Genomic DNA, 12,941 nt, shown 5'->3' on the forward strand with positions numbered 1-12,941 from the left:
AGCGGCTCGCTGCAGATTGTCCAGGTGGAGAGGACTCAGCGGTTCCCTTGCTGTGGGCAGCCAGCGCTGAAAGGACAGAGGTTGGGGTCTGGATGCGCAGGCCAGGAGCAGGCGCTGGGGGTGGGGGAGGGCAGTGGCTGCTGGGAGCCAGTCTCCCAGGCAGCCCCCCGGCGCTGCTCAGGCCGGCTGGTGCAAGAGTCAGAGATGTTGGGGCATCTCTCCACCTTTGTTGCTTTGCCGGCAAAACAGGGCGCCAGGCGAGGCAGCCTCCTTGCTGCTCAACAGCGCGTCCTTACGGGCAAGCGCGTCCCCGGCCCTTCCCACCCCCAGTCGGAGCCAGGACCGGCCTTGCCTCCCACTCTCCAAGCCATCTTGGCCCTAGGGCCCCGGGAGCCAGGCTGTGCAGCTGGAGACAAAGCCGCGGGCACAGAAGAAGGACACTTTTCTATTTACAAAGTATATATTTAAACTCACATAAAAAGCAGGTATTCTGTAGACATTCACGGTTGGCAGAAGACACGAATCGAAGCTTCACTTCTGAGACTGAGATTTAGCCAGATTTGTTTTTGTTTTTTTTACAAGTCATAGAATTAAAGAACACGCACGCACGCACACACATCCAATATATATGTAGATATGTACAGACACTCCCCTCCACGGGTGCCTTGTTTTCCAGATGTGTGCATCTCCACACACCCAGAGCTCTCTAGGTCTGGAGTGAAGAATGCCAAATTAAAATCACACCGGACTCTTTCCAATGAGGCAGGAGCTGCACTGTGATCTGTTTCACAAGGGGAGGTATTTTCCAGCCTGCAGTTAAGTAGGGCAGAGATAGATGGGGTAGATTCAGACACATGGGAACAGACCTGACCCGTGTAGGTTTCACCTGAAAAATCACATCAATAGTGTTACATTCCTTGCTTCAGTCCTTTGTACACACTACACTTAAAAACTTGGCTTTACAAAATGTGATGTTAAAAAACACACAAGCAGCTCCCCTGCACAGCCTAAAACACGGATCCCTTGTTTCTTTGATTGGATAAGGACAAAAGTCCCAAAGATGGAAGGGAAAAGGGTCTAAAGAGGTAGGAGATAAAATTATTCAGAATGGGCCTAAGAGTAGCCAAAGCTGTTCCTTGAACTCCAGCTCCTTCCTCTCCCACCAGGCCCGGTGTGCTTTCATCTTATGTGCAGTCCCCACACGAAGAAGCACGTCCGAGCTTCACTGGGCCAATCAGAGCTGCAAAAGGAAAAGGCCAGCTTCTCTGGCAGAGGCTGCTGGACAGTTTTGTGCTTTTGAACCAACAAAGGTGCTTAAACCAACATATGTTAGGAGAGAAGAACACCTGTTACACCTTTAAAAACAACCACGACATCGTCCCCTTTCCCCCATCACTGGCTCCAAAACAACCGCCTCTCCTTCCACTAGGGAAAGCTGGAATTCAGAGAGAGAAACACTTCCGGCAGCCCCACACTCTTTCCGCAAGATAACACAAGACCTCCAGTCTTGCTGCTCTAGTGGATGGAAGCTGCTGCATTTTGTTCCCTCGTTAAACCTCCGTAAGCCCAGAGCCAAACTAAACTAAAACGTTGGCATGCACCTTCCACCGAGAAGGGCATAAACAAATACAAACTGCAACCTCCATCAGCAACACCTACTTTGCACCTATTAGTAGATCTCCTCTCAACCATTGTGAAACTGGCATCAAACAGGGAAAATATTTATTTTCTCTAACCCCAATTAAATGACCCTGGGATTTGTTGGGGAGATGTGGATATTAGAGAACACTGTATCTGGACTCTCCCACCAGTCCAAAGGGCCCCGGGAAACAAAGTAACACTTTCTATAATAGCATGAGCATCTAAATACGGGCAGTGACACTGCATCCTCCCAAACTTTTCTGGCATTTCAGGAATGTAAACAGATTTTTTTTAAGTGGGTGGGGGAAGAATCAAGCAAACAGACAAAATTAAAACAGCTTCTCAGCTCAGTTTTGTCTCCCATAACTGCTATGACAATTCTATTAAAGTGCATTTCAGTATCACTCCTTTTAGGAATCTTAAACATACAAACCTCCTCTTCATTTGCAAGAAGAGGTAATTCAAGTTAATACTTCACTAGAACAACTGTCAGTCTTTTTATAGACTTCGGCTTTTTTGATTTTATATCAACTTTTTTTTTTTAATTGGAAACCAAACCCAACAATACTGTAAATTCAAGTGCTTGTTTCAGCTGCCCAGACAGACAGTTCCGGATACAGCACACTTGATTGTACAAGCAACACCTTATATCACAATCAAGAAATCAGGGCATTTTGCCCGGAAAGGGATACAACTTCCCCATTCATCATCCAGAGCATCTTATGAAAAAAAATCATAACAACAAAAAATTAACCCAGAACATAATTAACTACAAACATTGTTCATTATATACACTGGCTCCTGCAACAGATACGTGAACTCATTAGTTCTCAGTTTTTATTGTCCTAAGAGCAACTGAGCAGTCACCGTTCAGTCTCCATTTTTAAATAAAACAACTTAGAGTTGAAATATATATATATATATATATAGATATATATATATAGGGATTTTTCTTAAATAACATATTTACATCTAATAGAAAATATAACTCTAGAGATAATCTTTCCAATGAAACGTAAAACTAGAAAAACAGAATGCAAGCAGAAAGAATTAAGATAGTTTCTAGGTCCTGTCCTGGAAAAAAAAAAACACCAACCTCTAACCAAGCATCTACCTCTCTGGATTTATCCTGCAAACACTCATCGCTTTTCCTTAAAGAATCCTTGGTCCGTGCTGCTCTCTTTAATTGTGACGGTCAAAAAGTTAGATGTCACATCAGTCACCACCACTTTCTCCAGGTTGTTGAGAGAGGGGCTCCAGGACTCCTCTTCTGGGTCTCCCAGAATCCTGGAGACAGGGATTCTGGCAATGAGGGAGGGCCTGCCAGACTGAGTCCCCACCGTTTCTCGGTACAAGCTTCCCACAGAGCCCTGGTTGGTGGAGCTGTGCATTATCTTAGGGCCGCCGGGGTCCAATCCATCTTGCCCCTTGGGGTCCAAAAAGTCTGACCTGTGCTTGGTGACCCTGGGCGGGTACATCTCTGAGGCTCCCAGCTTCATGCCAGCCTCTGCTCTATTGGGGCTGGACATCGCACCAGAGAGGTCCGGTTCCTGTCTCCTGGCTAGCTGGATCACACTGTGTCCTGAGCCAAACTTTGCCACCCCCGGCACAGCCTCCTCTATTTTTCTGGCTTTGAGGTAGTCCCCAATCTTGTCCCCTGGCTCACACAATTTCCTCTTGGAGACATCCAGAGCCTCTGGCAAGTCCTTGTAATGCTCTTTCCTAGGCTTTGGGCCTCTCTTTTTAGGGATCTCCCCCGGTTTATCTTCCATTCTCCCAACCCGGTCTCGGATGCTCTCAGCCCTCAAGGTGCTGGGGCTGCCCTGGGCCGGCAGAGCTATGTTTCTCAGGCCTTCCCTAGCCCGGGACGTGGAGCCCAGCTCTTGGGGTGATCTACCAGGATATGGCACCCGGATTCCCCTGGCTGAGTCACTGCGGAATTCATAGGTTTTGGCTTTGGCTTTGGCCTGGGCCTGCAAAGAAGATAAATCAACTGGTGACTTTTATTATCCTGCCATTAGGCTCCGTCATTACAACTTCCAAGATAAGCAGGGGCCTCCCCATCCGTGCTGGAGCCGAATCCTGCTCTGAGCATGCTGGGTCTGTCGCGCCCCACTGCAGCATGCAGCCCTCTCCACGCAGCAACGCAACCATGGCAATGCACACGCTAGACTCCTGCCTCCTTACCTTGAGCAGGAAGGTTTTGGGTTTGGGGCCTCGCTTTTTGGGCCCGTATAGCTCCATTTCTCGTTCCCTAGAGGTATTTACAAAAACAGAGTTTCAATTCAGCATTGCTACAAGACAGAGCCATGGCTTTATAGGTGTGGTGGATAGGACTAGCAAAGGCCTTGTACCTTTCCTCAAAGGCTGCAAGCAGCCGAGCATCCAGAATATTTTCCTCAGGTTCCCAGGTGCTGTACCTAGCAGGACAGGCACACAGATTGAGAAACAGGGTCAGTTTTGAGTGGGGGTGGGGGAAACACACATACAATTAATTCAAAAGAGGATCTCGCTTTCCTTTCTGTTACAATGCCACATGCATCAAATAAATCATAACCACCATCTTCTGAGTATTTGCGAGGCTGCATAATTGTGTATGTAACCTACTTACTTCTGAGACCAGCCCTTCCATTTCACCAGGTATTCCATGCGCCCCTGCAGATGTACAGAGAGAAAATAAATAGGCAGGGGGAAGCAAGAGAGATGCATGCAATAAAGAGATGCATGTAGCTACCAAATAAGCCTGCACCAATCGGCATGTGTCAAATAGATGCAAACGGCCAAATGCTCAGAACAAACAATATGCCTGCAGCCAGCCCAACAGGGATGCAGCAAAATGCATCTGGCCAAAAAAAAAAAAAAAATTGCATGCCACAAAAGGCCTGCAGCAGCCAGGGGTGGTGGAACGGGGCATGCAGGACGCACACCCCCCGATGCAAGGCGAGCGCAGGGGCAGAGCTGCGGCTGCCAAGCGGAGCAGCTGGGGGAGGGCGCAGGGCTGCTGTGCGCGGCGATCGCGGCCTGCCGCGCTGCATGCGCGGGGCCCGGGGCCCGGGGGGGCACCTACTTTGCGGATGCGGCGCTTGAGCAGGGCCTCGGCCGCGAACACCCGCTCCCCGACGGCGGAAAGCTCCATGTTTACTCGGCCGCTGGCAGCAGAAAAGCAGCAGCCAGCGCAGCCCAGACCATAATACTCCGCCCGCTGACGTCAGCCCTTCCCGTGCACTCCCCCCCCCTTCCCACCCGCGCGCGCGCGCCTCCCCCCGCACTTGTTGCTGGCGGAGCCGGTGGAATATTCCGCCTGCACCGCATTGGCCAGGGCTCGCCCCCCCCTTCTCCCTCCCCCAGCTGCCTCCGCCCCCAGCCACCTCCCCCCTCCCCGCTACGTGACCCGCCTTTCAATAGACAGGGGGAGGAGCCCGCCGAGAGACCGGGGCGGAGGGAGGCTGGAAAGGGACCAGGGGGGGCGGGGCCCCGCTGTTGGGGGGGGCGGGGCCCCGCTGTCTGGCTGGAGGCGGGGCACACCTGTCCCTCCCCCCCAGCCCATAAAGTCTCTCTCCAGCCCTATCTTTCTAAATCACTGCAACCCATCCGCCCCCCCCCCAGTGCGAGGTATCCACCGCCGGCCCCTACTCCAGCACCCACCAGCACAACCCAGCCCGCCCCCCCCCAGCCCAGCTGGAGCGAACAGGCCGGAGAAAAACCGCTCAAAGCAACTTCTGTGCCATGTGCACCAATTGTCATCCCCAGGCACCCCGCCCCCCCCCCCCGGCAATTCCCTAGCCTGCCCTCCCCCCCCAGGCAGAGGGACTCATCCGGTCCCACCCCACCAGCAGACGCTGCCCGCTGCGCTCCCGGGGTGTCCCTGGCTCTGTGCAACCCGGGGCCACTCTGCGCATCGTTGCGTCTTTATTTTAGCTCCCGCTGGCTGGCTGAGCTCTCTGCTCCGGTGCGCGCTGAGCTGCGCGTCTCAACCCACCGGGCCCCGTTCGCCGCGTAATTTCCCAGCGGTGGGAGGCGGCCCCCAGCCCCGGCAGCTCACGCGGGCTCGGCCGCGTTTCCCGACAACGTTTCGCCAAGGCCGATGCGGAGAAAGGAAATTTGAAAGCACAAAGGGCTGAGGAGCGAAATCAGCTGCGGAGGCTCCTCGGGTCTTTCTGCTGGCGGCTGCGGCCGCGAGGCATTGCAGGCAACGTGCGCGCAGGGGCTGGGCGCTCGGGGTCCCTGCCCTCCGGAAACAGCGGCCCAAGTTTAGTCCATATTCCGGGGAGCCCTGCAAAAGAGCCTGCCCCTGGCCCGGGCGGTGTTGCCCAGCGCCTGTGCCATCCTAGGTAGGGCGGTATCGCTCCCTTTGGGAGACTAGCTGGCCCACCTCTGACAGGGGCCGTGGCATTGCACGTGTGCTCGCCTGGAGACTTATTCAAAACCAACAAGCCCAGGCAGACTAGTCGCTTTGTCACGACAGAGTGAGCAGAACTCGGCGCCTCTGACTGCAGCGTCTTTTCTGCCGGAGACAGCGTCTCTTCCCCCAGCAAATCCAGTCGGACTCTGTCCTGGAAAGGAAGCGGTGTGAAAACTGCCTCGTGGGAACAAAAGCGGTGCAAAGTGACCCCGTTCCCTATCGCTGCTCTTCATTGCTCTCTCTGCTCGTTGGGTGCTGAACTAGCCAAGGCGGCACGAAACCGCTGGCAGTGCTAGGTGGGGGGCAGAGAGGGTGGGGAAAGAGAGAGGAAACTCCCGTGCGGGTTCAGGGAACAAAGAGATACTGTATCTTATTAACGAAATACGTGAAGATTACGCACAAATCACCTCCTTAGAGTCTCTGCCAAGAAAGCCGTTCGTTTGGAAGCCAACAAACCAGCGACGCTCCTAATCCTACAAAGTCATTCACAGTAACAAATAGTTTGGGAGAGTGACGCCAGGGGGACAGCTGTTTCTGCTTAGGTTTAAATACTTTCCAACAGTTTGGGTAGTGAAAATAAAGTAGACCTCGACGGCCTATAATCGGAGTTTCTAGTTTCCTTGCTCCAAGAATCTCTGGGCTTCATTCCCCCCAAGTGCGCTCCAGCAGGCGGGCGAAAGGGATTGGAGGTGGAGGGGGGGTGTCTGAGAGGAGGCGTGAGCATGTGGCTGCGGTTTCGCTGATTCTCGGAGCGACCCATGACTTTGTGTATGTCCCGATATGGCAGGGTTATCTGTAAACACTGCCGAGGTAATTACTGCGTTTCTGACTGCAATCAAGTGTTTCTCGCTGGGCGATTAGTTGTAGCGTGCTCTCTTACTGAAAGCTGCTGCCTCCTCTCTCTCTCCTTCCTCCGCCCCCTAAATCACCTCTGGCTGTTGGAGAGTTTGGTTAGTTGCCCTAAGATAGTATTTCTCCGCATTTCACCCCTCAGCGATTTTACTGCCGCTCACTTCCATAAGAATATTTGCTTTAGGTGTTTTTTTAAAAGCCAGAGAGATGTGGCCGCTGCAGAGTCGGGGGAGGGCTAGGAGACGGATTTTTCTTTCGCAAAGTCAGAGTCTCGTGTCGGTGGCATCAACACTCAATCGCAGCCGAAGAAATAGATCCGCTGCGATATTTGTTTGGTTCAAAACTTGTGAGCGTCTTTTATCTCCCTGCCTGCGGCACATGGATGTGTAGCAACAAATGAAACAAGAGGCTGGTTATTGGGAAGCGCGTAGGTGCGATCGCGGCTGATCTCTTATGAAAACACGTGGGCTTGGTTCCTGGAGGGGGGCATATAAGTGAAACAACAAAGCACCAAAAGTTCGTCAGTGGCCGGATTTCAATGTCTCCCTTCTATAGGCTCCTACACGCACACCCTGAGGTGGGAGCCAGCAGCTACCCAGGCTAACACCTTAGTAGGGGAACCCCAAAGTACACTGTGGGGGGAAGAGATGCGGGGGCACGCCCGACGCCCCATCTCGGTTACTGCGGATGGGACTGGCTTCCCCCTCTCCTAGCTCAGTGCTGGCACAACTGGGGTGCACTGGGGTCTGTCTTCGGTTGTATTGTCCCTCCCCTGGAGCCCAAACACCCGTCCGACTTCGTGTTTCAAGCTCTCCGGAAAACTCCCGGCGAACCCCCCAGAGCGAGAAAAGTTCCCGGGAGGATTCGGGTGCGTCTCCTCTTCAGTAAATAAGGTAACTGCTTCTTATTACCTAGGCTCCCATATGGCTGCAATTTGACTGTCTCGGAGAGTGGGGGGCGAAAGTGGAAATAAACGGTCTGGGGCTGCAATTTTATGACGAAAAATGCCAGCAGTTCCATTTAGGGCGGTTACCAACGCGATAAATTGGCTCTCAGGGTGTGTGTTTATTTAATGAAATACGGGCTGCGGAACACCTGTTTCCTAAGCTGGGGGGCGAGGAGGGGGCTTCCTCTCGGTTTGGAGCATAAATAAAATCATCTGACGCCCTTTCAGGTGCATTGACCAATAGGCGGCGGCTGGGCTGTTGTGCTATTGGGTCACAAGTCACTTGTGGCTGCCTATGTGATGGGGAGAAGGGATGACCCCGGCCGCGCGCACGTGGGACGGCGGAGGGGGGGGGGAGGAGGTACCCGCATTGTCTCGGGGTGCCCCGGCTTGACTCCATCCTCCCGCGGAAACAGCCACGCTGCAGCGGGCGCGAGCGGCACTAGCCCCGGGGGCGCGGCGCTGTTTCCAGACTAGGGGCTTTGCCCGGCCCGCTGCCCCCGCGGGACCTATGGCAGAGCGGCTGGCCCCGTCTGGGAGTTGCCCGAGGGGGGACTTGGTGGAGCCGCTGCAGGCGGACCCGGCTGCGACTGGTGCGTGTGCGTGAGGCGGGGCAAGGGGGTGGCAGCGGGCGAGCACAGCCTGGGGAACAGACTCGCCGGGCCCATGGGGGGCGCCCTGCCTGCTCCCGGGGAACAGGGCCCTTGGCTGCCTCTCCCCACGAAGTGCGGATGGAGGGTCGGGTCCAGCGACCTGCCGCCCCACACACACGTGCTCCAGTCAGAGGAGAAGGCGCCCGGCGAGGAGGCGGGTTGGGGGGGCGACATGGGCCAGGCAAGGCCGGGGGAGGCCAGCGGCTGATAGCTGGGCGGATCCGAATTTGAGCTGGCACCGGGAGGCTCGGCTGGGGGGCGCATGGAGCCGGGACCTGAGGGAGAGGCTGCCAGCAGCCCCACGCGGCTGCTCAGGGGAGGACAAGGCCGCGTCTCAGCACCACGTGGGAGCCTCCTGCTCCCCTCAGTCCCCGGGGAGCTCCCGGGCGTCACGGGTGGGTGTGTGAAAACTCCAGTGGCGCGTCGCCGTTCCCCGTTGCCGCGCTGTGCTAAGGAGGCGTGTTCGTCGGGAGCGGGGCAGCGCAGCCTCCGCCCTTCTTGCCCTGGCGGAGAGGGATTTTCAGGGAGGCCCCCCCCTAGGATGGGCTTAAATTGTTGCCAACGCCACATTGCCCCGCGGGCTGGGCCAGACTCTGCTCGGGACCAGGGCGCACCTAGGGAACGCGGGGCGAGGGCGGGGGCGCCGCTCGGAAGATCTGGGGGACGAGGGGGAAAGGGTCCGCACATACATTAGGAACGCCTGTCTCCAGACGGATGTAAAATCTAAGACACGGCTCCTGGGGCCAATTGGGAACATCTGCCCCCACCGGAGCGCTGCTCCTCATGCCTGCAAACGAGTAGTCCCGGGGCTCCTTAGAGACCGGGATCATGAGCTTTCGTGGGCAAAGCCCACGCCAGCAGATGAGCAGAAGATTCGTTGCAAGCCAGGAGCGCACGGTTTAATAGCGCTTCCCCAAAACGTGTTCGCCAGAAGCGCTGCAGCTCTGGTTCTGACAGTACCTCTCCGCGGGTCCAACCCCTCTGCGAACCTTCACGGGCTCTGTCGTCAGCTACAGGCAGCGAGAAAGAAAACACCGCAGCTAGCCGGGGAGGCTGTTTTCTCCCCAGAGAGAGGAGGAGTTTTTCTGGAGGGAGGAACTCTCCCTCGTCTTCTACAAGGGCCACCAGCTGGGGGGGGGGGGGGGGGGCACCGTTTGGCGGGGTGGTTGGGTGCTGGTGTTTTTCAATCCAATGTTATTTAGAATCATACAACTGGAAAGGATCTGAGAGGGCGTCCAGTCCAGTCCTCTGCCCTGATGGCAGAACCAAGCATCGCCTAAACCATCCCTGGCAGGTGTCTGTCCAACCTGCTCTGAAATATCCCAGGGATGGAGCTTCCACAACCCCCCTGGTAATTTATTCCAGTGTTTCACGTCCTGGCAGTTAGGAAGTTTTTCCTAATGTCCTTGAGGAGGGAGCCTTTAAAACCTCCAAAAAGTCGCGCCTCCTACTCCTGCTCCCTGGGCGAATGTATACCTCCCAGGCGGAGGCACCTCTCTGCACCAGGCGCAGAAGGCAGGCGCCCTGGCTGCAGGTTCTTAGTGTTTGCCGCCGACAGCGCACGCGCTGTCCCCCCCCCCCGCCCCGTTTCCAAGTGATTTTTACCTTTCACCTCCTCCCCCCACCCTATGCCCCAAATCCACGCTGGCGTTTGTAGGGTCTAGAGGAGCTGAGCGCCTGCCGCTTGCCAGCCTAGACGGGCCCACGTTTAATTTGCCCCAAAGACTTTGCATAAGTTTCCTCTGTCCACTCCAGCCGCGCGCTCTGCGCCCGCCCCCCCCCCTCGCCTTGGCCACCTGCTGCGGAGGCTCCCCCCTCCCCCGTTTCAAGGGGCAAAGGCCGAGGTGCCCCAGGAAAGGTTTGTATCCCCTTGAAATGAAGCCCCTCCCTTAGCGCAGGTGTGGAATCTGCTAGGCTGCTCCGAAACACTCCTTAAAAACTTTCCCCTCCTCCCGTCCCCCCATCCCGGATTTATTTTGGAACTGGACTTTTAATGCGCCTTTCATCTGAGGAAGTGGGTTGCACCCAGGAAAGCTCATGGTCCCATCCACATGTTTTGTCGGTCTCTAAGGTGCTGCAGGACTATTTGCTGGGGTTTAGGTTTTTCCAGTTCCAGACGAACTGGCTACCCCTCTGAAGCTTAAGAACTCGTTGGGGCGAATTGCCCAGGACACAGGCACGTCTCGCTGTCAAACAGCGCGAAGCCCCCAATAGACCCGGGGCTCTTTCTGTTCCCAGCGCCGCAAGAAACCACGCACCTCCGGACAGTTTGGATTCCCTGGACTCTGCGTTAAACGCAGTGACCGGGCGCCTGGTTCTACCGATCCCAGGGCCCCTGTACAAACTCCGCAGGCAAACAGCCAAAGCAGGCTGGGCTTGTCGCGCCTTCGCCCTAGGGATGGGTGGGGGGTGAAGCAGTGGGACGCTGAGGGCATATGCCCCCCATCCGACCCTGTGTCAAACCTGCCCCATAAAGGCCGCGCTGGAGCCTGGATTGCGCCGGGAGCTAATGCGCGCGCCTGGCTCCCCGTGGGGGCTGCCGGGCGCGGCGGGGGGGGGGGGGGCACACGGAACTGACAGGCTGTTCCGCAGCCTTTAACCATCGAGCCCCAGAGACCGTGTCCGAGAGAAACCTGCTCTGAGCTCCCGGCTCGGGCTGCAGGAAGGGCACGGAGCGTGGGAGCAAGCGCTGCTCACGCGTGTCTCGGGCTCGCGGGAGTCGGGAGCGATTGGTTCGAACGGTGGCAAGCTCGGGCCGAAGGGGTGGGGCGAGCTCCCTGCGCGAGCCTGGCGGGGGGGGGGGGGAGGCTGGCGCGCGGCGCTGCAGGAGGGGCCGGGGGTGCATTGCCCAACGGGCCGATTGCTGGCTTGGGCTGCGGGATTAACCCAGGTGCCCCCCGGGACCAGAGTTCTCCTTTCGGAACGTCCGGGAGCGCAAAGGGAAGCCCAGGCGGAGCGAGCTGAGCCTGTCCGCTCCGAGAGGGGGCCCGGCAACCAGGGGTGTGGAACCAGGCGCCCCACGAGGGGGCAGGGAAGGGACCCCCCCCCACGGGTGCCTCTGCCTGACGTGGGGAGGGGGCGATGAGCTGGTCCCTGACTGGGGCCCTTCTTTCCACCGCAAAACGGGCGGAGGCTGGGCCCGTAAAGGGAATAAACAATTAACTAAGTCGAGCCCGGCCGGGCCCACCCCGCAGACCAGGCTCCCGCCAAGTAGCGACTCATTTGCTGGCCAACGCCGATTTACTCTCACCGGGTCCGTCAGCCAGTGCCTGCCTCTGGGGTGCAGCTGAGCCCCCTCGCGGGAAGGTGTCCCGCGCCAGATACACCCCCATGGGCTGGGGGGGGGGACTCTCTAAGCGGGGACACAGCTCCCCTCGTAGGGAAAAACCACAGAGCAAAAGACCCGCTTCACCTTGTCCGCGAGCCGATACCAAAACCTGAGTGCACCAGAAGCTGTTCTTTGCTCCGAATCCCCCACTGGCTCTCGCACTTGGCTCCGCTTCGCGTCTCGCTCCGGCTCCCGGCACCCACTTGGCTCCGCTCCGAATCCCCCACTGGCTCTCGCACTTGGCTCCGCTCCGAATCCCGCACCGGCTCTGGGCACCGACCCTGCTCTGCCCCGCCCCCTTTTCCCACCCCGCCCTGTGTTGACAATCCGGCGGCACTTGCCATCGCGGCCGAGGTATCTGGGCTGGAGGATACGGTGCAGAAAGCACCCCCGAGGGGTGTACCCCTCCGCGCAGGCTGGGGCAGCAGGCAGCGGCTGTGCGCAGGACACCGGCCAGGCCTCGCAACGGGGAGAAGCGAAGCGGCAGCGCCCGCAGGAAAGGCCCAGAGCCGGGCGCTAGGTGTCAGCAGCTGCAGCGCGCAGAACCTGGAGGGAGCAATCCGCGAGGAGCGCGTCGGGGAGGGGCCGCGGGAGACCGGCCGGGAATCTGCCGGAGCGAAAGAGGCTTTTCCGCAGGGCCGGCCCCACGTCCTGCCTAAGCCCAGCCCGGGGCTCTCAGGCCAAGGGAACTAGCCAGCGAGCGGCGCATCCGGCGCGCAGAGAATTTCTCACCGAGGGAAGTTTGGGATTCAACTGGATTTTGTTGCTGTTTTCAAATCGAATTCGGGCTCTGGCAGGTTTCTCGCGGCACCTTCCCGAGCCCCGCGTGTGTGCGGGTCCGGGAGGGCTCCGCGGAGAGCGCCCGCCCTGCAGCTGACCGCGCGTGTCCAGTGGAAATCAAGGACCCGCACGCGGGGATCCCCTGCGGGCAGCGAACCCCTCTCGCTCCTAGCCACGGCGAGATGGCTGGGTCCCTGCTCAGCCTGGGGCGCGCGCGAGCCGGGAATCGTTCTCTGTTCGAACCCTGAGAGAATTCGGTCCCCGGGGAGGACACGTGACTGGCTCGTGGCTGGGCTCAGACTCCCGTGAGAGATCGCGCGTGGATCCCTGGACAGGAAG

The 12,941-nt window shown here is 57.5% G+C and overlaps 1 protein-coding gene across 1 annotated transcript; it reads right to left on the minus strand.

Moving 5' to 3' along the window:
* Positions 1–743: 743 nt before the first annotated feature.
* On the minus strand, positions 744–4,871 carry CBX8 (chromobox 8). The gene is made up of 5 exons (XM_075904133.2): positions 4,709–4,871; positions 4,253–4,296; positions 3,996–4,061; positions 3,829–3,895; positions 744–3,614 (listed from the first exon to the last, which is right to left on the minus strand). The coding sequence occupies exons 1-5, from the start codon at positions 4,775–4,777 to the stop codon at positions 2,781–2,783; spliced, it is 1,080 nt and encodes a 359-aa protein (XP_075760248.1). The 5' UTR covers positions 4,778–4,871; the 3' UTR covers positions 744–2,780.
* Between the last annotated feature and the right edge of the window lie 8,070 nt (positions 4,872–12,941).

This window comes from Pelodiscus sinensis, chromosome 20 (assembly GCF_052426305.1).
Source record: "Pelodiscus sinensis isolate ZL-2025 chromosome 20, ASM5242630v1, whole genome shotgun sequence".
NCBI classification, from domain to species: domain Eukaryota; kingdom Metazoa; phylum Chordata; order Testudines; family Trionychidae; genus Pelodiscus; species Pelodiscus sinensis.

Bases quoted from the DNA above. Each gene is read 5' to 3' on its own strand.
- CBX8 (XM_075904133.2), bottom strand. From the start codon at position 4,777: ATGGAGCTTTCCGCCGTCGGGGAGCGGGTGTTCGCGGCCGAGGCCCTG. The intron at 4,062-4,252 runs GTAAGTAGGTTA...CTGTCCTGCTAG, and splicing joins TGGAAGGGCTGGTCTCAGAA to GTACAGCACCTGGGAACCTG. The intron at 3,615-3,828 runs GTAAGGAGGCAG...TCTTCTTTGCAG, and splicing joins CCAAAACCTTCCTGCTCAAG to GCCCAGGCCAAAGCCAAAGC.